This window comes from Aptenodytes patagonicus, chromosome 1 (assembly GCF_965638725.1).
Source record: "Aptenodytes patagonicus chromosome 1, bAptPat1.pri.cur, whole genome shotgun sequence".
Lineage (NCBI taxonomy): Eukaryota > Metazoa > Chordata > Aves > Sphenisciformes > Spheniscidae > Aptenodytes > Aptenodytes patagonicus.
This window is the reverse complement of record NC_134949.1, coordinates 159,051,954-159,076,146: the sequence shown is the minus strand read 5'-3', so window position 1 is coordinate 159,076,146 and position 24,193 is coordinate 159,051,954. Positions and strand designations below refer to the sequence as shown.

The 24,193-nt window shown below is 43.7% G+C and overlaps 1 protein-coding gene across 1 annotated transcript; it reads left to right on the top strand.

Annotated features, from left to right (window-relative positions):
- The first annotated feature begins 1,899 nt into the window (after positions 1 to 1,899).
- Positions 1,900 to 22,941, top strand: LAMP1 (lysosomal associated membrane protein 1). Its single transcript, XM_076360633.1, has 9 exons — positions 1,900 to 2,025; positions 12,161 to 12,276; positions 13,634 to 13,847; positions 13,953 to 14,114; positions 17,842 to 18,059; positions 19,781 to 19,903; positions 20,851 to 20,920; positions 21,091 to 21,261; positions 21,926 to 22,941. Exons 1-9 carry the CDS (start codon positions 1,974 to 1,976, stop codon positions 22,063 to 22,065), a joined length of 1,266 nt encoding a protein of 421 aa, XP_076216748.1. The 5' UTR covers positions 1,900 to 1,973; the 3' UTR covers positions 22,066 to 22,941.
- Positions 22,942 to 24,193: the final 1,252 nt, after the last annotated feature.

Here is a 24,193-nt window from a genome sequence, read left to right as displayed (position 1 = left end):
CCTTTTTCAAGCTGACTTACTTCTGCTTTTGGCAATACATGGCAAGAATAAAGATTGCTAGAAGTGCTGCAGGGAAGAGCAAACAAGCCAAAACATTTCTGTCTCTAAGAATGCACAGACAAAAACGCAGCATTAAGAAAGAAATGTCTGTTTGTAGCAATAGCACTGAAAAAGAAAGGCAGATCCCCAAGCCAGCCTGAAGAGCAAATAAACTTCTCTAGGATGTTTTTGGGAAATAGGAAGTGTAAATGAACTGAGACAAACGTTGGGGAAAGGTCATCAAGTTTAGAGCAACTGGACTTGACTTTAGCTGCTGGTAGTAGCTAAACTGCATTTCAAACTGGTTCGAAGTAAAAACGTATGAAGGCAGCTTGGGAGCATAAAGGATTCTGTCTCAGAGCTGACTAATCTGGAGCACGCTGTAATGAGAAGGATGACATGGCAGTCATTTTGAGAAAGCAGAAGCACCCTGCTATTGGCACACTTTCCAATAGTACTTGAAATACGATTTCAGTAGCAAAGTAAGTACTTCTGAGGTTTCAGATAAAGAAAGTATACCCTTAACAGTTTAGGTAAGAGCATTGAATTACAAAGTGATCAAGTGGCCTGGGCTCTGTATCTCTGTTACTATGCTAACATCTGACGATGTCAATAGACAAACTTCACCTCTTTTTTTCTAGTTACCTCAAGAAAAAAAGAGATTTCTTGTTTATAAAAACATCAGACAACATCAGAAACTATGTGAAGGAGCTATTAATTTTACCCATGCAACCACACGTCATCGGCAGTCCCTGTTTTGGCTCGGAACAGATCAAGTGGATTATATGCATACACAAGTATACACAGATGCATCACTTCAGAGAGAACAGATCACTAACATCCAGTGCTTTTACACAGCCGGGACTGGATTAATTCTAGGCAAGATGACTGCACTCACCTTAGACTGCCTTTAAACTCGGTGGCAAGAAACATATTCTGGAGGCAATACAGAAGTTAGGTGGGTTAACTGCTCACCGAAGCCATTTCTCACCCTCCTCTGTCACCTCCCCTTTAACGCAGGGGTGCCCGCGCTGCATTCCCCACTGGGAACCACAGCGAATGCCTAGAGCCGGCAAGGCTGACCTGGGCCCCGATGTTCCTCGCAGCTCTCATCCGACACAAGTTACAGGGATAAGACGCACGGCAGCTCGCAGAAAGGCCCCGAACCTCTGAACGCCCGCTGCCCAACAGCCGCGCCGCAGGCGAGGACCGGGCAGGTGGCCTGTTCCGGGCCGCAGCGCCCAAGGCCAAGCCGCGGCTGCCTTCGGCCCACGGTGGGCCCCGACCCCTGGGAACGGGGCCCCGGGAGGCCCCGGGCCGGCAGTGAAAGGGGCCTGCGGCTGAAGCCCAGCGGCCTGTGACGACGGTGCGGTTAAGGCGCGCGCACCCCTGCGTGCCAGCGCGCGCAGCCAGCACGCGCCTGCCCCTGCAGGTGCCATGTACGCGCCCGCCCCCCCCCCCGCAGCTGCGCGCAGGCCGCGCGCGCGAGGGACGCAGGGTGCGGTACAGCCACCTGCGCCCGTCCCGAGGCACAGGCCCGCCCCCCGCGCGTTCGCACGCGTGGAAGCCACCCGCGTTCGCACAGCTGTTTTCACACACGCCCCTGCGCGCACACGGCCGTACGCCTCCGTGCGTATTTACCCGCGCCGGCCCCGCCCGCCTCAGCGGCGGCCGTTGGAGCGCGAGGGAGCCCCGCCCCGCCCCCTTCTCTCGCGAGATCCCTCCCACCTCCCTCGCCGGGGCGCCCGCTGCGCTGGGGGCGTGGGTCACGTGACGGCGCCCGGGCGGGCCGGGTGACGTCAGCGGTCATATGACCGGCCGGGGGCGTCGTCAGTCTCCCGAGCGCGGTGCGCCGCCGCCCCCCGCCGCCCTCGCCCCCCTCTCCCCGCTGCCGCCGGTGCCGTCTCCGCCTCGCCCCCTCTCCTGCCCCCGCCATGGCTCGGGCCCGAGGCGCGCGGGGGCTGCTCGCGGCGGCCGCCCTGCTCGGTAAGGAGGGGTCGGGGCGGCCGCGGCCTGCGGCGCCCGGCGGGGGAGCGGCGCGGCGCGGGGGGGCCGCCGCGGCCTGGGTCGGCCCCGGGGCCGGCGGCGCTGGAGGCGGCACCTGCGCGCCGGCTGTAACTGGAAACCCGCCCGCGGGCTCCCACCTGCCGTTGCCATTCCGGGGCGGTAACTCCGACGCGGGGGGTCCCGGGCCTCCTGGGGGCGGCGGCGCGGCACCCAGCGGGGCGGCGGCCTGACCGGGGTGGGGGGACGGCTCCGCCCGCGGGGGGTCCCCGGCCGCAGCGCCCGGCTGCTGGGAGGCGGCGGGTCCTTTGGGGAGGTCATCCCTCCCCCTCCCTGCACCGGGCCCCTGCGGCGCCCGGGAACCTCTGACAGCTGCGGGCGGTGCGAGGGGAAAGGTGGAGGGAAGGCGGCGGCTGCTGCTGCGCTTGGGGAGGGGGGGCCGAGTAGCGCCCGGGAGCGCCCATCCTGGCATCTGCACTGAACCTGGGGACGGGGCTCCGGGAGGAACCTGAAAATACGCCTTCACCCCTCGCGAGGTGTGGAAAGGCAGGAGCTACTGATGTCACGCTAGGAAGTAGCTGCTTTCTGTAGGGCCTGTAATGCTCCCTTACTTAATGGCTTTCATCCTGCCGTATCTCGAGTGGAATCTGAAATGTGGCTGGAATGGAGAGATTTTAGCGCCTTGACGAGAAGGGTTGTTGGTGCAGCAAGGCTGTTTTATGAGGAAGTGTGTCTTGCTTGTTTGCTGATAACTTCCTTGCTTTGGGTTTCTTGCCTTGAAAGCCACATACGTGACGCTATCAAGTTTCTGAAATGTGGCTCTGGCAGCAAAGGAGACTTCTTCAGCAGCCAGCAAAAATATTTCCTGAGTGAAGCAGCAGCTGAGAATGGTTATCAGCCTTCATTTTGGAGATTCTGACGGCCTTTGAAACTCTTCTAACATTCCTTTGGTAGTAAATATCTTTATCGTCGTTGACAGTACTTCAGTTTCTCTGTTACACTGAGCCTGAAAGGTGTCACTCACAAGGAGCACTGAGCAGTGCAAATATCCAGCTCTTTGCGAGCACAGGGACTTACGGTGCTATCAGACTTGCTTTTTAGGACTGGCATCCGCAACTTAAGTGGTATTGAACTGATGTTGTAGTGGGAATTCTTTGTATAGCTTGTTTAATATAGTTATGGCTTAAATGAAGAATTGCTTTTGTTTGTCTTCTAATCAGCCTGTGTAGTTTTTAAATGGTACCAGAGATAATATTTTCTGGGACTGTAGTAGTCTTCCCCTGCTTAATTAGCAGTTACAGACATAATTCAGTGCATTTAGCTTTGTCACTTTCTGGCATGTAAAATGTGTTAGGTTGCTGCAGCTGAGGCAACAGACTAGTTTACTACAGAGTAACTATTTACTGACAGACAGGGCTTTGTACCAGTGTCTAGTAGCTGGGTGTTTCTACATAACTTTATCCTACAATCTCGGGGGGGGGGGGGGGGGGGAACTTTGTGGTGCAAATAGAGGCCCCTCCTTGGAGTACAGATAGCCTCCACCATCTTCTGCCAGACTGTGGGGCTTGGGTGGTAGTGAGGGGAGAAGAATATAAGCTAATGAGAAGATAGGAGCTGAATTCTTTAGACGTTTGCAGCCTTTTAGTCATCTGAGTGAACACTGATCAGGATAAGGTAATGATCACAGGAGGCTGAAGGATTAGCATGGGCGGGTCAGATGTGAAAGCTTGTTTGGCAATGCCTTGACTTTGGGACAATAGACTTCCCCCCCCCCCCCCCCAGAATACCTCACCTCACTTACTGTTTCAGTTTTCCATTTGCATTAAGCAGCAACCACTAAGCTGAATATTTCCTGAATGTTCCTTAATGTCAGCATTAAGTATTTCGTGATGAATTTCCTCATGAATATCAAACGTGCATATGGAATGAAAAAAAGATTTAGGTAATACAGTGATAAATACAGGGAAAGGGAGCTATGGGAAATAAAGTACCTCCCCTCAAACTTAGCTGTTGCTTTTTGAAATTTGAGGGAAGATGGTGCTTGTCTGCTGTTGAGCACTGTTGTGGTTTAACCCCAGCTGGCAACTAAGCACCACACAGCTGCTCGCTCCCTCCCTCCCTGGTAGGATGGGGGAGAGAATCGGAAGAGTAAAAATGAGAAAACTTGTGGATTGAGACAAAGGCTGTTTAACAGGTAAAGCAAAAGCTGCCCACGCAAGCAAAGCAAAACCAGGAATTCATTCACTGCTTCCCATGGGCAGGCAGGTGTTCAGCCACCTCCAGGACAGCAGGGCTCCATCACCGTAACAGTTACTTGGGAAGACAAACGCCATCACTCCGAATGTCCCCCCCTTCCTCCTTCTTCCCCCAGCTTTATATGCTGAGCATGACATCATATGGCATGGAATATCCCTTTGGTCAGTTGGGGTCAGCTGTCCTGGCTGTGTCCCCTCCCAACTCCTTGTGCACCCCCAGCCTCCTTGCTGGTGGGGTGGGGTGAGGAGCAGAAAAGGCCTTGACTCTGTGTAAGCACTGCTCAGCAGTAACGAAAACATCCCTGTGTTATCAATGCTGTTTCCAGCACAAATCCAAAACACAGCCCCATACTAGTTGCTATGAAGAAAATTAACTCTACCCCAGCCAAAACCAGCACAAGCACGATGGGTCAGCTGGGTTGTGTGCCAAACCCAACAGAGCTGCTTGTGCTCTTGGAGTCCTAGAGCACCTGTAGTGTTTTTCCTTACTGAAACACAAACACATGAGAGAAAACATTTCTGAAAATCTAAGTTGAGAGTCAGACATGGATTCAGTATCAGTGAGCAAATAATGAAGTGTCTGAGATTTGGGGAAGGAAAGATGAGTTTGAAAAGGCAGCGTGATGCCATTTCAGGGTTATTGACGCATAATCCACGTGTTTCTATTGCACAACTCTAGTCCGAAGGGGAATTTTAAACTTTGCTACCAGTGTAGGGATAGTTGAGAGAAATTTGGATAATAAATTTCAGCCAGTGAGTAATTTGGTGGTGTATCGTTTCCCTCGGCTTTGGCATTGCTAGCTGTATGGAACTGAGACTGAGCATAAAGTAGTTTACACAAAATATAACCGCTCTTGTGCTGTGTGACTTTTGAACTATTGCTTTAGCAAATGCTGCCCTTAACATAGCGTTTGTTTGATAGCTTCTTTAAGCGTGTTGACGCAGTCTCTAAGGATCTGAATTTGTGTGCTAGTCCCAAGCCTGTCGTCATCGATTGGTTACTTAGCTTTGACTTTGGCAGCTTTTCTGACTTGTAAAGTAACTTCTTACTTGCCAAGTAAGAACTCCGCAGGCTCCCTGACATGCCGCTCTTGAGATACGCTCCTGAGGTTCCTGTCCAGGCCGACTTAGAAGTTTTCATTTTTGGTGTAACCTGCTTCTAGATTGTTCTGTAGTGAATAGGATGATTTCTAATGAGTAGTAGATGATTAGTTGAAGAATTACCTCTAGGTACAGGGGAACCCTACTAAAAGAAAAGATGGATGGTTTTTTTTCAGAAGTTAACTACTGTTACCGCTGTTAAGCCTTTTGTATCTCTTAAAGATAACTTATTTTTAGCACTAAGAAGGCACGCCTCGCCTTTGCTTATTTCAGCTTAACTGCAACAGTTTCTTTTCTCTCAAGTCGGACATTATTTGGAAATTCCTTGAGAAAGCTTGGTGCCATAATGGATTTCTTGATATTTATTCTCTTAAGCTTGGAAGGAGACCCTTTGGTGTATGTGAGTGGCAGTAATTATAACAGCTATTTGAACACTTTGTTGCATTATCTTAATTCTAAATTATAGGCCTACTAATTTAAAGTGTGTCTTAAGTTTTGGTAAATCAGGCTTCCATGTTTCTTGTGCATCTGACTCAAGATGGACTGGTACCCCTCTCAGTCTAAGGGTAACAGTTTCTTAACCTTCTCTGTCACTTGACAGCACCACTGGCTGTCAGTACTACTTTTCCTGCTGTAATTCAAAGTGTGAGAGTGTTAGTAGCACCCTGGCAGTAGAATACAGAATTTCAAATGTGGTTCAGCTCTGAGCAGTGAGCATTTCTCTAGCTGTTCCCTCTCCGGTGTTCAGGCTTGAGCACAGTAGTCCACACTTAAGACATTTAGTTTTCTTGTAGAAGAAAACTACAGCCAACTTCGGTGGCTTCTGATTTCTTAACAAGGCAGAATTCAGCCTGTGTAATACGGGAACACCCGTATGTCTTTACTTTCCTTGACAGGGGTGAGATCTACTCTCTTCTCGATAGGACTGGGAGAGTGGTTTACTTGGGCATCTTTTTTCCAATATCCTCTCCTCTGGGGAGGCTTTCTCTTTTTAAACTGTCAACACAGTGCTCCTTCAAAACGTTGTTTGGGGCTGCCAGCTACCTTGAAGGATGTGTGTTAGTTGTGTGGTGTGATACAAGAGCACTAACCAGAGCAAGTGCAAAATGAACTTGCATGAATGCTGAAAAGCATCTAGCCATGGGAGTTCAGACCTCCTGGTGGACTCATGTAATCAGCTGCTGTAGAGCTATCCCAGGACTTCCTTCCTCTAGATAGGAAACCGTAAAGAAGCTTCATGTGACTAAACTTGATGCAACTGTGTAATTCTCTGGCCAAATGGCAAGTGTACAGCTGCTAAATAGTCTTTCCTTTATAATGCTTTTGTACCTTTATAAATTTGTTTATAGAGAGCTTATTCATCTGCAAACTTGAATTGAGAAACAAACTGTTTACTGCCTTAATGGAAATCAACAATATCAAAAACATAATCTGAGACTGCATGAATCTGTCCCTCTTAGTTGGCAAGGATGCATCTTCTAGGGTTGGATCAGGAACTTGATATAATCAGGTGCTGCACCTGCACAAGTGCAGCTGATTCTCTTCTCCCCTAAAGTACTCTCAACCATCCATGAATTAAGCTGTGTTTGTGCTCAAGCGTGTCCAACAGCAGTTGAAGTGAGTCCAGCCTTGTCTTTGATAGCCAGTGTTCAGTCTTCTGAGTCCATTGGTGACAGGTAAGTATAACTCATACTTTTATGAAGACCATATTGTCTCATGCAAAATAGTTTATACATAAAGTCTGTCAAGAGATTTTTCTGCTTTCAGCTGTTTCCCAGAAATGTTAGGGTTGGTAAATAGTGTGATCTTTCAAAAAATATATTTTTTAAGTTCTTGTTTTTTTCCATACTATCCCAAGGTAGTATAGATCCTGGATCCTAAGCAAGCGATCTTCACTCGGTCTTCTGGGAAAGGACTTGTACCAGGTGTCCCTCTGGGAGCGGTGCTTACATTAGAAGACAAGTGATTAGAGGAGAGCATAACTCCTCAGGGATTTTTCCATTCTCTTCTCTGGCATAGACTTAGGAGTCTAAAGTGGTGACTAAGGTCACCACCTTGTTCACAAAATGGCACTGAGATGACAGGATCCTTCTGAATCATCAGAATGAGTAAATTACTGGGCACTTCTGTTCACATGTACAATGGGAAATAAACCTTCTTTAGATAAGAACCAGCATTTCTTATCTCCTTGGATTAATGCCCCATAGATAGCAGTGTTCGCTGTGTATACCCGAAGAACCTAAAGAACATCTGGGCAAAGGTGCAGGGCAACACAGCAGTGCTGTAGCTTAGGTACAGAATGATTGTGTAGCTCTGGCGTCTGTTAGCAAGCATCCCTTGCCTCCAGAGTACTGCTGCGCAGTAATTACGGGGTAGGCTGTAGCCGAGCAGAGTCTTTGGCGTGTATGAGCAGGCTGTGGGTGTGATACTCTGAACCACTGTCGCGGCGCTTGTGGGGAGCTGTTAGCTGGGCTACGCTGCAGCCATGGTTCTCCTGCCTACTGCCTTAGTCACTCAACATAACTGCAAATGGCCCCATCTGCTAGGTATCTATTGCTTAAACTACCGGTGATGTGGAGTATGTGCCCAGGTGGATTTGGATGGCTTGCTGCCCTTTCTTCCAAGAGGGAGGCAGAAAAATACTAGAGGTTTTAATTTATGCAGGAAACATGAATATAGCAACAAACCCCAAATTATATAAGAGTAGCTTTTGTGTTTGAGGTCCTTATTGTCAATGTTCCATGTTTCTAATAAAAATTGGGAGACAAAGTAAATTATTAACTATAGTCACTGAAGTCCTCTTCGCAAGCAGACAGTGTAAACAAATGCCTTTAATACGTGCTTGCTTTTTTAGAGCACAACAACCATTAATCTTTCTCCCTTAGTAGGCTTCCATTATAATGGGAGAGTAACCCAAGGGTAGCTGTGCTTGGCTAACGGGATTTCAGTTATAAAAAAGTTGAAACCTGAAAGCATCTTTGTGTGGTCAAGAGATGGGGAATCCTGCCATTCTAAGAGCTGTGTTCAAAAGGGCTCAGATCTAGATTGTTCAAATGTGCTAAATTGTTTTGTTAGCTTTGTAGTTTTCAGTTTAAAACCAGCTTAACTTTTTGAGGTAGATTTCTTTAAGACAACTTGTTACATAACCAAGAAAGTCTTAAGTTTTGTTTGACTTGTTTCTTGTATCTCGGAGTGTTAATACACTCTGCTTGGTTTTTTGATGCAGGTGTGTTAATAAGGAAGGATGCTGGATTTAATTAGAGTAACATTCCTAGCTTTGCTTCAACAGTTTTACCTTCAATCTTTTCTTGCATGAGACTATAATTTCAGAAATGAGGTATAAAGGGAGAGATTATCTTACGATTTTCAATTGAAAATGTGCAGCTAGAATAAATATGTAAGCAGCCCTTTTTTTGGAACCTATTGGAATACAAATGAAGCATCTGAACTAAGTGAAATTTCTTTGACACTAGTACATTTTTTGATGATTCCTCTACTAGATATCCATAACATCATATTTCGAGCCAAATGAATAATGAGCTTTACAAAACTTAATTTTGGAAGTTAGCTACTATTGAAAAGTCTAAGAGCTGTTCAGCTGTGAAAATCTGAAGTACTGCAGTTCTACCACAGATAGCTTTCAAATAGGGCGCTGCAGTTTATTTAGAAGAGCATTTAAAATCTGAAGTTAAGAAACTGGAGGTTGTATCAGTTTTTGTGTTAAATAGCAAATAATGATACTGTTAGGAGAAGTACAAGCATTATTCTCAACTTGTAGATGTGCCATGGTAAAATTAAGCAATACTTTATGTAATTTAATTAGAAATATTCCCAGGACAGATTGATTCAACATCAGTTTGCTTTTCTGTATTCTTGACATTTTGACTGTAGGCTCTTACTATTTGTGGGCTGGTGATGATTCATGCATCAATCACTAGTCGACACTGAAACTGCCTTCACAAACTCAACAGCTGCTTTCCTGCCAAACCCAGCGAGCTGTTCCTCTGCCTTAAACTGGCTGGAGCGACGAGTAGGCAGGACCTTCTTTCCTTCAGTCTCCTGATTTGTTCTCCAGTGGTTTTTCTTTTCCTGACTTTTCTTTGCCCCTATATCCCTTATGTTTCGCTCAGTTCCATCTGTATTCCTCTCCATCCTTGCCCCAAGACCGTGGGAGCAGATGACGCTGCAGCACAGTGCTCTCTGATCACCATCCTTGTGCACGTCAGCTTACTCGCAGTGAAACAGCCCTCTTGCCACTTCATCGAGGACAGCTCAGTGTCTCATGCTTAATGCTTCTGTCTCATGACTGACACTGCAAATCCAGCAGCTGTTGAACACTTCTTAAGAAGGAATGGGGTTTTATACCGTTTGTTCCACACTAATGAAATCGGGATTCGTATCATGGTGTGAAGTTAACCTTGCAAAACTCTAGTAGTTATGCAGGTGGTATTTTTTTTACTGTTTGTTCACACCCCTTATTCTTGATTACTTAACTTGCTGAGGGTGATTTGTCAGCTCTTCATTCCCAGAATCTGTCTTCCATTTGCTGCTCTCTGGTACCTCTGCGTTGTCTTTTGTTGTTCTCTGAATCATCTGTAATGGGCAGGTCTGTCACATTTTCCTTTAAGGTCAGCAACATTTTCTTAATTGTTTTTCAGTCTCTTCTTTCCCCTGTATTTCTTTTTAAAACTGATTTTTTTCTGCTTCTTTTAGTCTTTTGCTGCCTATTACTTGTTTATTTTTAGCTCTAACATTGCTAAGTTTTTTTAATAGGTATCAAACAAGAGAGTCGGCATGCACACTGAAGACACTCATTCTGGCATGTTTTCCGTTGGTAGTGTCAGTTCAAGTAGCCATGGACTCTTATTCTCTGCCTCTGTGCTGTGCTAGAAATCTTCAAGAAAGTGTAAGCAGCTTGCTCTTGAGGATAAGTGCTTAGGGAAAATGTAAACAAGTTCCAGATGTAAATTTAATTGAGGGAAACTTTGCAGATTGAAACTTCCATGTGGAGGAGCATCGATTATTTCTAGCACTGCAGTGAACTGCAATAAATAACATTTTCTTTGTGAATATATGTTCCTTAGTGAACAGGATGAGTTGGACATAAAGTCGAAGGTAGGACCATTTTGCTTTGAAATATCAGTTTTCTACGCTATCCATTCTTAAGCAATTTCTTTCTCCTGTCTAGCTCTGGTTTCAAGTCTAGACTCTTTAAACAACTGTGTAAAGTGTATGAATTCCAGCTTAAGTTTTGGCCCCCTTTGGTGTTGGGTGGAAGATAATATTGTTGCTAAGGGGAAGGCAACAAGGGAAAATGCTTGCTGAGTGCCAGAGAAATTGTTTCTGATGTGTTCCTACAACTGAAGTGCCTTCTACCCAAATTGAGCTGACCTAAGTCCAATTTTTCCTAATAATTGTCTTAATACAATTGTATGCACCATAGTTTTGTGGTGAAAAGTTTTAAAATTGGGATTTGTTTTTTTTGAAAACTTCTTGGGGAAGAAAGCTAGCTAATGGATAATCCCTCAGCTGGATCTTTTTGCTATATCAGCAGTTGAATGGATTAGCATGTTTGACTTTTTAAAGCTTACATGCTTGAGATAAATGCAGTGGTTTGCCTTGCAGCTGCTTTTTTTTTTTCAGGTTTTCTGCAAGACTGAAGTTGTTGCAAATGCAAGCTGATAAAGTGCTAGCATGAAAATGGTGCAGGCTTTTTGCAGTGAGGTTTGCTTTGGATGTGTGCGTGGTGTCAAATTGAGAATCAGAAAAATAAAATACTCTACAATAAAGAACTCTGAACACCTTGGTACGATTTCAGATACAGGAGCACTGTCCAGTTAGTCCTTACTGCAAATGAAATAATGAGATAACCAGCTTTCTGGCTATATCTAGCCTGCTGCAACGTGTCCCCTAGGCGAAGCTTTGTTGTCAGTGGATGCTGGCCTAAGTCCGTGCTGCTGTCAGCAAGGATGATCCCATGCTCCTCTCGCCACATGTTCTTACCCTAAGGCAGTACTAGTTTGGTCAGTTGTACTAGTGTGGTCAGTTGTTCTCTGGGGCTGGAGGGGAGCGAGTCAGAGAAGCTGCGCTTTTGTCAGCAGCTCAGTCTGAGGTTAGTTTAAACCAGTCAGGGAAACATGACCTCAGTCTGTGTCAAGGTCTTGGCCCCCATCCTCCTCTCAAGTGCAGAGAGTGCAATGGCATTAAAGAGTTCTCCTGGCAAGGGTGGCACGCTCCATCATGCTATTTTTGGCAGTCCCTCCAAAACATCTGTAGCCAATCCAAGCTTTCCAAGTGCTGCATTCAGTGCACATACAGCTGAGTGTCCTGGTACAGCGGGTATGAAGGCTGCGTGGTGTGCCCTGGGGGGAAGGCTGAGCACTATAGGCATGCAGGATCAAATATGCTAAGTCAGTTCTGGCTGAAGCTTGCAAAATAGTTGCTGTGTAGGGTGAACATTGAGTAGCTCCCTTGAACAGTATGACTGGTGTTTGTTGCAAGCTTTTCTTACCCTCTGAGGACCCAGCACGTCAACAGTTTTGGTTTGGGTGGCTTTGTCTTTTTATAAATGGGGTGTTAAATTTGTCCTCTGTGTGTTAGTGATGTTGAAGCTAGTATAGAGACTGTTAACGCCCAAGTTTCCAAACTCAACTGCTGTTTAGGATGTACTCCTAGAAGGTACAGTTTTACATATTTGTCTCTTTGGGATCAAAAATAAAAACTTACGTGACACCAAGTTAACCACGTGTCATTCTTAACAGGCTTTTTACAGGCTTCCTCTTCATTTGAGGTGAAAGATTCAAGTGGTAAGGTCTGCATAATCGCTGATCTGACAGTAGCCTTCTCAGTGGAATACAAAAGCAATGGGCAAAAAGAGGTAAGGGGGGGTATCTCACTGCTTGTCTCTAACTTGTGTTTATAAAATGTGTGGTGTTTCTGCACGTGCGCAGTATTTAAACTTTGAACAAATATTTAAGCGTGAAAAACTGCTTCAGCAAAGATTTCCCCCCTCCCAGTCACGTCGCATCAACTTTTCTTTATTACTGACGCTTCTTCAAATTAAACAGGGTTAAGGCTGCCTGAAACAACCACAAACAATACATGTGTGAAATTACTTTTGTGACCAAAATCTCATGCCAGTCCTATTGGTAGCTAAAATGGCTTTCATTGGAACTGTAAAGGCAAAAATGCTACCAGTTGGCTTTTGGTGAACTTGGTCATACTTACATGGACTAAATCTGAACTAAAATGGCCATTGGCACGTAGCTTTTAAACTTCCCTGGAATCTGTGATCTTCTTACACTGAAAGCTAGAGATTTGCTCAGTATCTACAGACTAGTGCAGTGCATACAAGTTGTTCCATATTAACAGCAAAAGCCTGTTAATGGCAAGTTAAGAATTGTTATTCACAAATACTCCGCTTTTCAGTTTACTCTTTGGTATCTCTACTACTGAACAGGAATTGTGGATTATTTATAATCTCATTGCAGTTGCGTGTTTTGAGGCACTCTTGAAGTTGATTTTTTTCCTAGCCATCGGTGTAATGCAAGATTAAAAAAATCCTACTACTTTGCCAGCGGTGCACTTGTTATGTGTGATTTGAGCTGAGAGTTATATTGCGTAGTCCACTTTTTCAGTGGTGCTGATGGTCTGAAATCCTGCTGGTACTGGTATGCAAGTTTGCATTCAGAGGTGACTGCTTTCATAACATGCTTTTGGCTGTTTCTTCTTGTAAGCAGTAAGCTCAAAACTTTCCAGTAAACATGGTCTTGGTCTTCAGGTACCAAGTTACTTCTCAATATGTAATAAACTCAAAGTATTATGGCCAAACTACGTAAGCTGTCTGTATCATTTACTTTTGTTCTTACTCAATTGCACTACAAGAAGCAAAGCTTAAATTCTTCCATTTTTCACATGGCCAGAGTTTGCCAGATTTGATTTACCTAGTACAGAAGTACCTGCAAATTCATAGTGCTAGTTTAGGGGGAAAAGAAGTCTAAGAGGTGCTGTGAGTATGTACTGTTTTGTCCTCAAATTTCAGAGAACAATAGTCTTAGAAATCCCAAGTGTCAGTCACATGCTACTTGCTATATACAGGTATATAAGTAGACCTCTCATAGCATATATGAATGTCAGCTGTATGTTTTGTAAGAGTTTCATAGGATATTTAAAAAGCAGTAAGGAAAAGCTGTTACATCATCCCATTTACATGTGTGTTGTTTTCTGCCCCACAGTTTGCGCACTTTTTTCTTCCACAAAATGCTACAGTAGAGCCACAGAGCTCATGTGGTGAAGGTAACACATCTCATCCAGTGCTGGTATTGGGTTTTGGAACAGGACATTCATTAAGCCTGAATTTCTCAGAGTATGCAGACAAGTACCAAGTAGGAGAGCTAGTTTTCCACTACAATCTGTCAGATGCAACTTTATTCCATAATTCAACTGCAGGTAAAAAGAAAACTTCCTGTTCTCATTGTGTAACCCTTCCAGATGTAATACCGATTTGTTTCTGTAAATACTGTTGCATACTAATGCAATGTAATCTTTTTACAGGAGAAATGAGGAGAATGTCACATAAAACTATTATTCAGGCATATATGGGCACAAAATACAGATGCATCAGCTCCAAGCACGTCAATATGAAGAATGTGAACATTACTTTTAGCAATGTTACTCTGGAAGCCTATATCACAAATGGCACTTTGAGTATCAACAGTAGGTATCTTGTAGCAGAGAACGTACTTGGTGGGCTAGTATTGCCAATAATGTATTATTTCTTATTATTTCTTGACTAATCGTATTTAGGCGGGTACAAACTGGATCTAAAGCTCTGATAGCAGCATCTTTTGAAATGAATAGACCTGCTTCAGGTTTTCCCTGTAGGGGTGTCGGCATCGATGACTAGAAGATAGTGCGCTGTGTTCCCGTGGGTTTTGGACAGGCGTTAGGGAACGTTCTTTCTGTTCATGAGTATTTATGGGTATAAACATGTGCTGCGGTAGGTCGACTGGGCACATGGCCAAAATCCTAGCTTAAGAAGTATCTGACAACTTCCAAGTATTATGCCTCTACCAAAGGAGTTTGAACTAGTTACTGTGTGCTCTGGGGAAAGTCAGTGATGTAATGGCAGACGATAGAGAACTGGTCTGTAGGGAGCAGATATGTACATCTTCCTACAGGAGGCCTTATATAAGCTGTAACAGTGATATTCTTTCCCTGTCAGGCTCAATCACAAAACGACTTTTTGTCCTGATTGCTTGTATTGAAAAGCATTTTGGAATTTCACTGCTATAATGATTAGAAGACAAACTACTTCATGGTGTGTTCCTGTCCTTTGCTTCTGCGGCAACACTCTTCAGTTTACATGGCTCTTGATGTTTGATCACCTGTGGTATCTTAGGGAGTGATAAATCTGTGCCTTACTTCTGGGGCAAGTAAGAAGCCTGATCTTCTCTGGGAAATGTAGAACTTTTCTTTCTTATGCTGTTAATCCCATTTATGCCCTTGTTGAAATGAATCTTAAAAACTAAGGTAGTCAGTGGTGGCATGTGATGGATACATTGAACAAGTGCCTTCTACAGGAGTATCTATACCTTGTCCCGTGTCTCTGAAAAATACCTTGCCTGATGCATGATAATACTGGAGTTGGCTTCTTTTATGGCTGCCTCACATGACTGGCTCAGATTTCGGCATGTATCATTCTCCATCAGTCTTTTCCATTCAGTGAACTAGTTTGCAGCAAAGATGTGGACCTACATTTGTAATTTCAAAAAAAATCACCTGATTTCTATTACTCCGGTCTTCAGAACTGTCTCATTTTTTAAATATGATATCTTGATCCAGTTGCTATACTGGATAATTATGATAAGTGATCAGTTATCAGCAGGCTTGAACATAAGCCACGATATTGGGAAAAGCTGTTTTTTGACTTCTATACAACTTCAGTAAAATCTCCCTACTGTGTAACAGTTTTCCTCTTAACACCATCTATTATCTGTTCTTACATAGTCCTTTGGTTAAAAAAAAAAAAAATCAATATTGCATTATTTCGGGAGGGTGTTCCTTATGCAACACAAGTTTGTCAGCATTTGTTTTCTTTTCTATTCCTAATTACTTCTTTACTTTTTTTTAGATTAATATAAACACTTTAATTTGCCAGGATCACTTCTCCAGGTTGCTTTTCTTCATCCTGTGGTATCACTGTCTTGATGAAACTATTGATCCTCAGAAAAAACACATGATTTCCTATGATCCTGGGGTAGATGCTGTTTGGTCTGAGTTTAAGCTTTTTTGGTTTTTTATTTGTTTGGTTTTGTTTGTGTATTTCCACGTTCCTGTTATCCATACTGCCATGCTGAGTTTTTTCTTTAAATTATCATCATCCCTAAGTTTTTATTGCTGTCTCGGGACTGCACCCAGATTTTTTTTCTATTCCTACTGCACAATGAGCTATCTCTATTTTTTTAATTCAGATGGTTAAAGAATTCTCACTTTATCCTTTTTTTTTTAATCTTGACCCTGAAATCACCTTGTTCTTTCCAGATCAGTTCCTTCTTTCCACTCTTGTAGGCTTGAGACTTCCCCTGTCCTTTTGGCAGCTAGTTATTGATAAACTTTAGATCTGGAATTCTCCCTTAACTTTTTTTTCCCTGCAACTCCTTCATTAGTGGATATTTCTGCTGGTGATTTGGGCAAGGCTCACTGAAGGGAAGAAGAGTCAGTATTCAGTGCATCTGTGTATCACCAGTAGTGGTAACTTCTGTCAGCGTACCTAGAAGTTAGTGACTGAGGTTGTGGTAGTGATTATCTGCAACTCTGAAGAAAAGGAGGCTTTAATTTTACCTGTTGGTAGTTTTGTCAGCTGCTTTCCTATAACTGTCAGAAAAAGACATAAGAATTTGTCTTGTCTCCAAATCTGTCTTGAAGAGTTACTAGCAGCTATGCTGTAAATCAGTAAAAATACTGTATCAAGACTCCACCTAGGACAAACTTCCACTTGAAGTGATTTGGTTGTTTCCATCTCTGCTGACTTGAGTAAGAGGCTGTATGTGTTGGGGTCTTGCAGATGGAGGGAAATTCTCCATTGAAGTACCAAGTAAAGCTGCTGTTTGGTTTATTTGTTAGGAAATTAACACATTTCGGGACCTGACCAGTATCTATTAAGCCTACAAAGGATAGGGTCACTCCTCCATTCATCCACCTTCCCTCTGCTCTTTGACTTTCCAGAAATGGAGTAGACATAGGAAAGTGTGCTATGTTGGAGTCTGCGTTCAGAAGGTGTGATTAGAGTTCCTCTTTCTGAGCCATAATCGAAAGTTAAGCTGCTGTTTAAGTTCAGAGGCTATTTATTAGTTATCTAGTACCTGCAAGATATGCATGGATTAAATTTTAGAAGTAGGCCCTTTGAGTCAGAATTGACTGCTGCTGCAGCTGCTGTTGTCCTTATAAAGTTGCAAGCTGTTATCCCGGACACGTGGAGGTGTCCTTGGCTTGTAACATGGAAGCCTTTACTACAGTAATGTCTTTGCTGTGACCTTTGGTTTTGGCTTAGATGTTCAGTGCAGGAACCTTCTTGGCTCCCAGATCAAGTTAAGATCTTGCTGCCAGGTGTTTCTGAGTACTCTGGCAAATAAATCAGTCGCACTGTTCTTTCTCTCTCCTTTTGCCTTGGAAGTTGCTGCTGAACTGGATGAAAAGAGAAGGCAGTCTTACACATCTTGACTCAGCCTTGTACGCCCGGTGGTGGGTGGCTGCTAACGCAGGACTAAAGGGAAGGATGGATGTGAGACCCAAGGGGAGAGGATATAGCAAAACAATTGCCATCAGAAGCAGTGTCTTAAAATCCCTTTGTTAAGGATAGAAGAGCCACAGCACTGCAATGAGGGCTTGAGAGGTCCAGTAGTATTTTAATGTTACTGTGAGTATTGCCAAAATAATGACATAGGGTCCTCACAACCTGGTAGTGTAACGGGGGGAGGGGGGAGCGGGGAAGGAGAACAACACATCTCCTGGGAGACTACTTTTAACAGCGGGCAGGAGAACTGTTCCTCTGCTTCTAGCACGTGAGTGCCAGGAGTGTCTGAGGGGCAGTCATCTCAGCCTTGCTGTGAACGTACGGCAGGAATGCTGGCTCTGTCAGCACAGCAGTATCTTACTTATCCTGACTTGATGGCAAAGTGAAATGACAGGCATGAATAAAAGCAGATGTGGTCACCATGAATTCCTGTAAATAACAGCAGAGGTGTCATTTTCACATGCCACAAGTGTCTCAAACTTTGCAACAAGAGTTTAGGTAATGTTTTACCATTGTGTTTCTCAGCTTTTATCATCTTCTATTAGGAAAAGCCGCTTGAAATTGTCCTCCATTCTCTTGAGGATTAAAAAGGTAGAGCATCCCACAGCTTCATTTTGTTTGGTAATGACTGTTTTCCTTTCTCTCCAGAGACAGAATGTGCTGAAGATATGGTCTCTACTACTGCTGTAGTGCCTACAACTCCTAAACAGACTACTAGCCAGGTTCCAACAACTAGCCCAGCACCAACTGCATCGCCCCCAAATCCTGCAGTCGGTAAATACAATGTGACTGGTCCAAATGGAACCTGTGTACTTGCCTACATGGGGTTACAGCTCAATATCACCTACCTAAAAAAAGATGGCAAGGTACATTTTTTTCTTTCTCCAAAGCTTTCAGATTCCTTCTTTGGGGAAAACTTGGTAAATTATTATAGGCTAACTTTTTTCTTTAAAAATCCCAGTTCTTTTGTAGTGTTCATCCATGATTGTCCTCTACTTGAATTGCTTAACTTGGACTAGACTAGTGACGATTCAAACAGTTCTCTTCTACTGAAAGTGGTCATTAAAGATTTTTCCATTCAGTAAGAGTACTAAACTTGTCTGTGAAATCCTGTAAGTGTATACGGCCATTCCACAGAAGCAGTAAAAATTATCAAGATAGGAGTAGGGGGAATCTTATTATCAAAGATGCCATCTAAACAAGATTTTCAAACTTAAACAAAATACAGGAATTTGGCCTGAGGCACCTGAGTGAAAACAGTGAATGACTATTGGAAGGGAAGATTACTACTACTGTAAAACTGGACAGGCTTGTGACTTAGTTGACTTCCAGCCAGCACCAAAGAGGCTTGGGTTTGACTTTAATGCTTAAGAGCTACTTAATGGCTGATTTTAACAGCAAGAATGCTACGTGGTTTATGTAAGATCCAGCCCCGGCACAGGTTCTTTCCCTCTGTTGTTGATGCAGAGCCCAGCTTGCCAGCCCTATGGACAAACCCCTTACCCGCTAACCGGTAAGGCAAAGCTGTGAGCGTAATCCCAAAGGGACTGCTGAAGGCTTTCAGTAGGAAGCAATGACCAAGGGTCAGCAAAACTTTATGTTCAGTAAAGCTTTATTATAAGGACTTTTGATCACAAGCTGCTTTTTCCTATCCTGTGGCTTAATCTGAGGTGACGAGGACAAGTGCAGGCAAACAAATTATGGCTGTGTTTCTGTAGTTTAAGTTGGATCTCGGTGATAAAGGACCTGGTGTGAGGAGGGTGGTATCTGTATAGGATTTAGCTGCTTAATGCTGTATGTGGTGGTGCAAAGGAATCTATTGCATTTATTTATGACGATGATGACTGAGAGGTAAAATCATGAGCACCGATAGCTGGTGTGTGGCTGTACAGTAGTTGGTTATGATGGACTGTGTTTTAACCACCTTAATTGTGTGAAATTCCCTAAGCTGTGTCCTGTAGCATGGCATTCTAGCTCTGCTGGAACAGCTGATTTCTAGTGTAATGACCAGTGAGGAGGTGGCAAATAGGTTTTCCAAAGTCACGTGAGGGTCAACTAAGAGCTACTGAAGGTTTCTGTTGGATTGTTCAGCAAGTGCATTTAACCCACAGCCTTCTGCAGATACAGGACAGTATAAAATCATGTGCCATGGGCAAACCTAAAGCATTCTGAACTGAAGTGACGTGCGAGATGATCATGCTTACAGGCCGTTCCCTTGATTTATGTCAAAGCAGTATTTTACAGCTTGTTGCCCTCTGTGTAGTGGTGGTTACTTTCTCCTTACGCTGCTAGGACCAAAGAAGTTTAGTGTGGAGGAAGCAGCAGGTTATCGGCCGCAGCCAGTCAGGGCTGCAGAAAGCTTTGCTGGCATGCAGAGATGCCCTTTGTTCTCTGTACCAGCCTGGTAACTCAGGTGCAACTTACACCAGCCTGTAACTTGCACACCTATCTGCCCAGTTGTTTGTAAAATGTGTGGGCAGAGACAGCATTGTATGCATGTGAGTACAAGTAAACTAGAAGTCGACTGAATGTATATGGTGATGTATTAGTCTCTTCAAATGTCATAATTGATCCTCTTCTCTCATAGTTTGGATTGGATTTGCTGAATTTCATACCACGTAATACAACTTCTTCTGGGACATGCGATAATACGTCAGCCTTCTTGAATCTGACTTTTGAGAAAACAAGGGTTATCTTCCACTTCGCATTGGTAAGAATCTCTAGACAAAGCGTGTAGGGTCTGCGGGACCTCTCATGTGGGAAAACTAATTGGGGCAAGTACAAGAGAAAAAAGATGCAACTACAGGAAGGGGAGTAAGTAATTCCTTTGTTTTTAATACTAGGATTTAGAGGGTTTAATGCTTGGTAACTGTTGTGAGGAAAGAATAGATACATGTATGTACACACACGTATGTATAGATAGACATCTATTTTGTTTGGAATGGGAATTTCTTTTAAGATTGTATTGCCTACTCTGTAAAGCTTCTTGCCCAAACTGGGAACAGTTCTGCTGTAGCAGAGGAATAGCCTGTGACAAACAGTCTGGAACTGGATTTAAGTCCTCATTAATATTCTGTGTACAGCCCAAGAGCCATGTGTGCTTGTCTTAAGGACTCCTGTGATGGTTGGAAATCCTGTTTCCCACAGCTCTGCCCCAGTACTGTATTAGAGCTGTGTACCCTTGAGGACTGAATCCACTGTGTTTGTCCGTTTCATGCTGCTTGTAATATTCGCAGGACTGATCAAATGTGATCACCTAGACCTGTTGCTATTAAATGACTCTCCACATCCCTGTGGGGTGCTGAGCTGCTTTAAAGCTGTGTCTGTAGCACAGGTGAGATCATTGTACTAGCCTGGTTAAGGCATGGGTGGGACTATACTTTCAGTGTGTAGGTCAAGTCAGCAGTCTGAGGGGTGACGGGCCCCCTTTCTCTGCCCCCCTTCCCTCCCCCAAAGTAATCTTCCCTAAGGTGCGTACCTTCTGTAGCTTTTCTCTCTAAAAGTGAAACTAAGCTCTTCCTTTGGATGCTAATCCCAATTGCGGACTACCCTTTGAAAACCTTTCTCAAAACGCATGCAGAATTGAACCCAAATATTAACAGTTTCTGTTGTACATCATTAGCTGAAATGACAACTACTGGTTTGTTTTTTTAAAAGAATGCAAGTACTGAAAAATTCTTCCTGCGAGGTGTGAATGTAAGCACGACTCTGCCTTCTGAAGCAAAAGGTAGGGACTTCTAAGAAGTCTACTTTCAGTGACTACTTCTATAAATATTAAGGGTTGCCTGCATTAAATAACCTGTTAGAAACATTGGGGATGAATGTACTGAATTTAAGCTCTATGAGCTTACAGCTCCTGCTCTTCAGGATTCTGTAATAAGACTTGTTCTTACACAGTTCCAAAGTTTGAAGCATCGAACAACAGCATGAGTGAGCTGAGAGCTACAGTAGGGAACTCCTACAAGTGCAGTGCAGAGGAGAATCTCCAGGTCACGGACAAAGCCCTTGTCAATGTATTTGATGTTCAGATCCAGGTTTTCAAGATTGATGGAGACAAATTTGGGGCAGGTAAGAGGTTTACATTTGGGGGGGAGGGGAAACCTAAGATTTGTGAAGTGCACTTTGATATAAACATATAATATTCTGTAGTCAAGTGTCAGCTTGCGGGTGCTATGCTTTTGTCTCTGCGTGCCCTATTACAGATGTTGTAGGGGCTGATAAGATGTCTGAGTGGAGGCTAGTGCAAGAAGTACGTAAAGAGCTTTGAAATAACTAGGACTTGTTCCTTGTGGTCCAGAGAAGAGTTAAGAAATAGCATTAACTTTCCCTCCTAACTGTGTGCAGACAGTTGTATGAAATGGGGAAAGTTCTGGGAAGTTGCTGACTCTCTTAATTAATGCTGTCCTTTGTGACTGTGGTTAAAGGAAAACGGCTAGGGGAGGAGTCATGTGCATGTATTTATGATGGCTAAGCTTTGTGTAACAGTAACAGCTCTTGAGAAGGAAACAATTGTTATAAAGATCTATATTGTGCATACAACTAGTGCTAGAAAGACTTCATCCTGAATGATCATAGTTAGTGGACTTGGCTTCCTTTTGGTTGTTGGCAAGCTAAGCTAGAAGTTAACCTGAGCCAGTTTTATCTATGTGCTGAGAGTAGAAACTTGAAGTTCTGCATATAGCCATCTGTTGGTGCACTAGTGCCTAATGTGGATCTTTTTCTCTCTCTTCAGTGGAAGAATGTCAACTGGATGAAAATAACATGCTGATCCCTATAATAGTTGGTGCAGCCCTTGCTGGGCTTGTCCTAATTGTCTTGATTGCTTACTTGATTGGCAGAAAGAGGAGCCATGCTGGATATCAAACAATTTAATAACTTGCACTGAAATCCAGTGTAGATGAAAAGCAATTGCAAGAAGCTGGGAAACCCCCGCCACACACACATTTCCCCTGAGCTAAGATTGATATTGTAAGGGAACACCTTTTCTTGCAAATTGCTTCTTCTTTAAAGTCTGCTTTATTAAATGTGAAATCATCTTGCAGCATTTAACTATGCACAACAATAACTTCTGAAAATTCTGGTGTTTAATTTTGCTAACTAGTTTAAATATTTACCCACTTAGAAACAAGCTAAAAGTTTTTAAGGGTGCTTTTTTGGAATTGGCATAAGGTAATGTCAGCTAAAGATTCCAGAGAGGGATGTTGCTAATTCACACTGACTCAATTTCAGAACTCTTAACAAAGGGAAAAGGTTCATTCTTCGTACTGCTGCCATCCAGCGACGATGTTAATTATACTGATGATGCATTTAAAGAAATTTAGTAACAACTGACAAAATTGAAATTTAAAATCTAAACTCCACCTTGTCTTCTAGGTGTGTATTTTTTACTAAGCTTTAAACTGAATGCCTGGCATATGCAGGGTGTGAACAACGCAATACTCAGACCTTACAGGAACTCTTTATGATTGGACAGCTCCCCTGTTTGATATTTTTGATGCTATGCCAGCTTGTTAGGAGCTGGTACTTTTTTAAAATGGGTGTTATTTTTATTTACCTTTTTTTGTAAAGTGATTTGTCTCTTCTGTTGGAAGGTCCAGAGAGATCCTGTTACTGCACATGTGTACAATATAGATCTCAATCTGCTGATTCTCTTGCTTTAAACTTGGCTGGGGGGTTGTACACTTTAAGGATCAGTTCTTATGTATGCATTGCCTGTAACAATGCTAATAAAGACACTTTTTTTCTGTATATCTTAGTGTTGCTGATCACTCTTAAAAACATTTGGCTGTTTGGTAAGTGCTAAAGTCTTGGTTTGGCTCTACTTTGAGAGCTTTAAACAATCCTTAGTGTGGAGTTATGTTAAAGAAATGTTTGTTTTCTGTGTGGCACAAAGATGAGGCTTAACTGTGTATGTGGCTTCAGAACAGTCCCTCCTTTTGGACTTTGTGCTTGGAAACAGGTAAAGCTTCTGTGTATCAGTAACCTGAGATCTGGAGAAGATAACTCTTACATTAAATTGCTGAGAAATGTCAGTATATTGGTCTGCCCTGCTAAGCATCGCTTTCTGAAAGTGCTGTTAAGATACTCGGTACAAGGACTGTGTAAATGACAACATTTCATGTTTTATTTTGAAGTTGGATTCTTGCCACAGAGTAGGAGATGCTTGTCTGCTGAGGTCTGTGTGTTGTAATGTGCTTGGAAATGAACCTTTGTGTTTAAAGCTTCCCTGACTCCCTCCTGCAGTAATGTTTTGGTGTTAACAGTACTAGCGACACGGGGCAGGAACCAAGGCACACTGAAACATTGCACAGAACACTATTCTTCTGACAAGGAGAACTGGACGCATGGCATAAGACTGGTATACTTTGGACCATATCCCCTGCTAGCTTGAAAGTGCCTGGAAACTGTGGGGTTTGCCAGTGGTGAATAAACTAGTATTTGCTAATACCTGCTGATGCACTAGAAGTATGGTACTGCTACTGTCCTTACAACTCAGTACTTGGGGAGAAAGGTGCCTGTCTGGTATTGTAAAGGATGGGATAGCTTGGAATGATACTGCTAAGTAGCTGTCTTTACTTGTCTAGAAGAGCACCCATCTGCTTCCTCTGAAACTTTTTTTTCCTGCTGAGGAATGAAAGAAACTCAATCTGCGGGGGGGGGGGGGGGAGATAAGCCTTACTTGACAAGGAATGAAGATAACTTGGAGTAGAGTCTGAAAAGGAGTGTGGTGTTAAAAGGTGAGGCTTTCCACAGTAGTTCAACAGGGAGAATAAAAAGCACAAATTGCTGGCCTCTCTTCAGTCTTCCCTCCCTTCCCCAGCAGGAAGGAGAGGGAAAGGATTTGGCCACGAGAGGGCTCTGTAAGGACAAGAAAGCAATTCACAGGCACCTGGCTCCAGCAGGGCTGGAAGTGCCAGGGGCTGGGCTGCTGCTTTGCTTGTTTCTGTCCAGGGGTAGGATATTTAGACTTGCATTAAGGTACAGCTTTGGAACTGCCCGA

What these genes read in the sequence shown, in the direction of transcription:
- LAMP1 (XM_076360633.1), top strand. Translation starts at nt 1,974, where the DNA reads ATGGCTCGGGCCCGAGGCGCGCGGGGGCTGCTCGCGGCGGCCGCCCTG. An exon ending in ACCTAAAAAAAGATGGCAAG is followed by an intron (nt 18,060 to 19,780) that starts GTACATTTTTTT and finishes CTTCTCTCATAG; the next exon opens with TTTGGATTGGATTTGCTGAA. An exon ending in TGGAGACAAATTTGGGGCAG is followed by an intron (nt 21,262 to 21,925) that starts GTAAGAGGTTTA and finishes CTCTCTCTTCAG; the next exon opens with TGGAAGAATGTCAACTGGAT.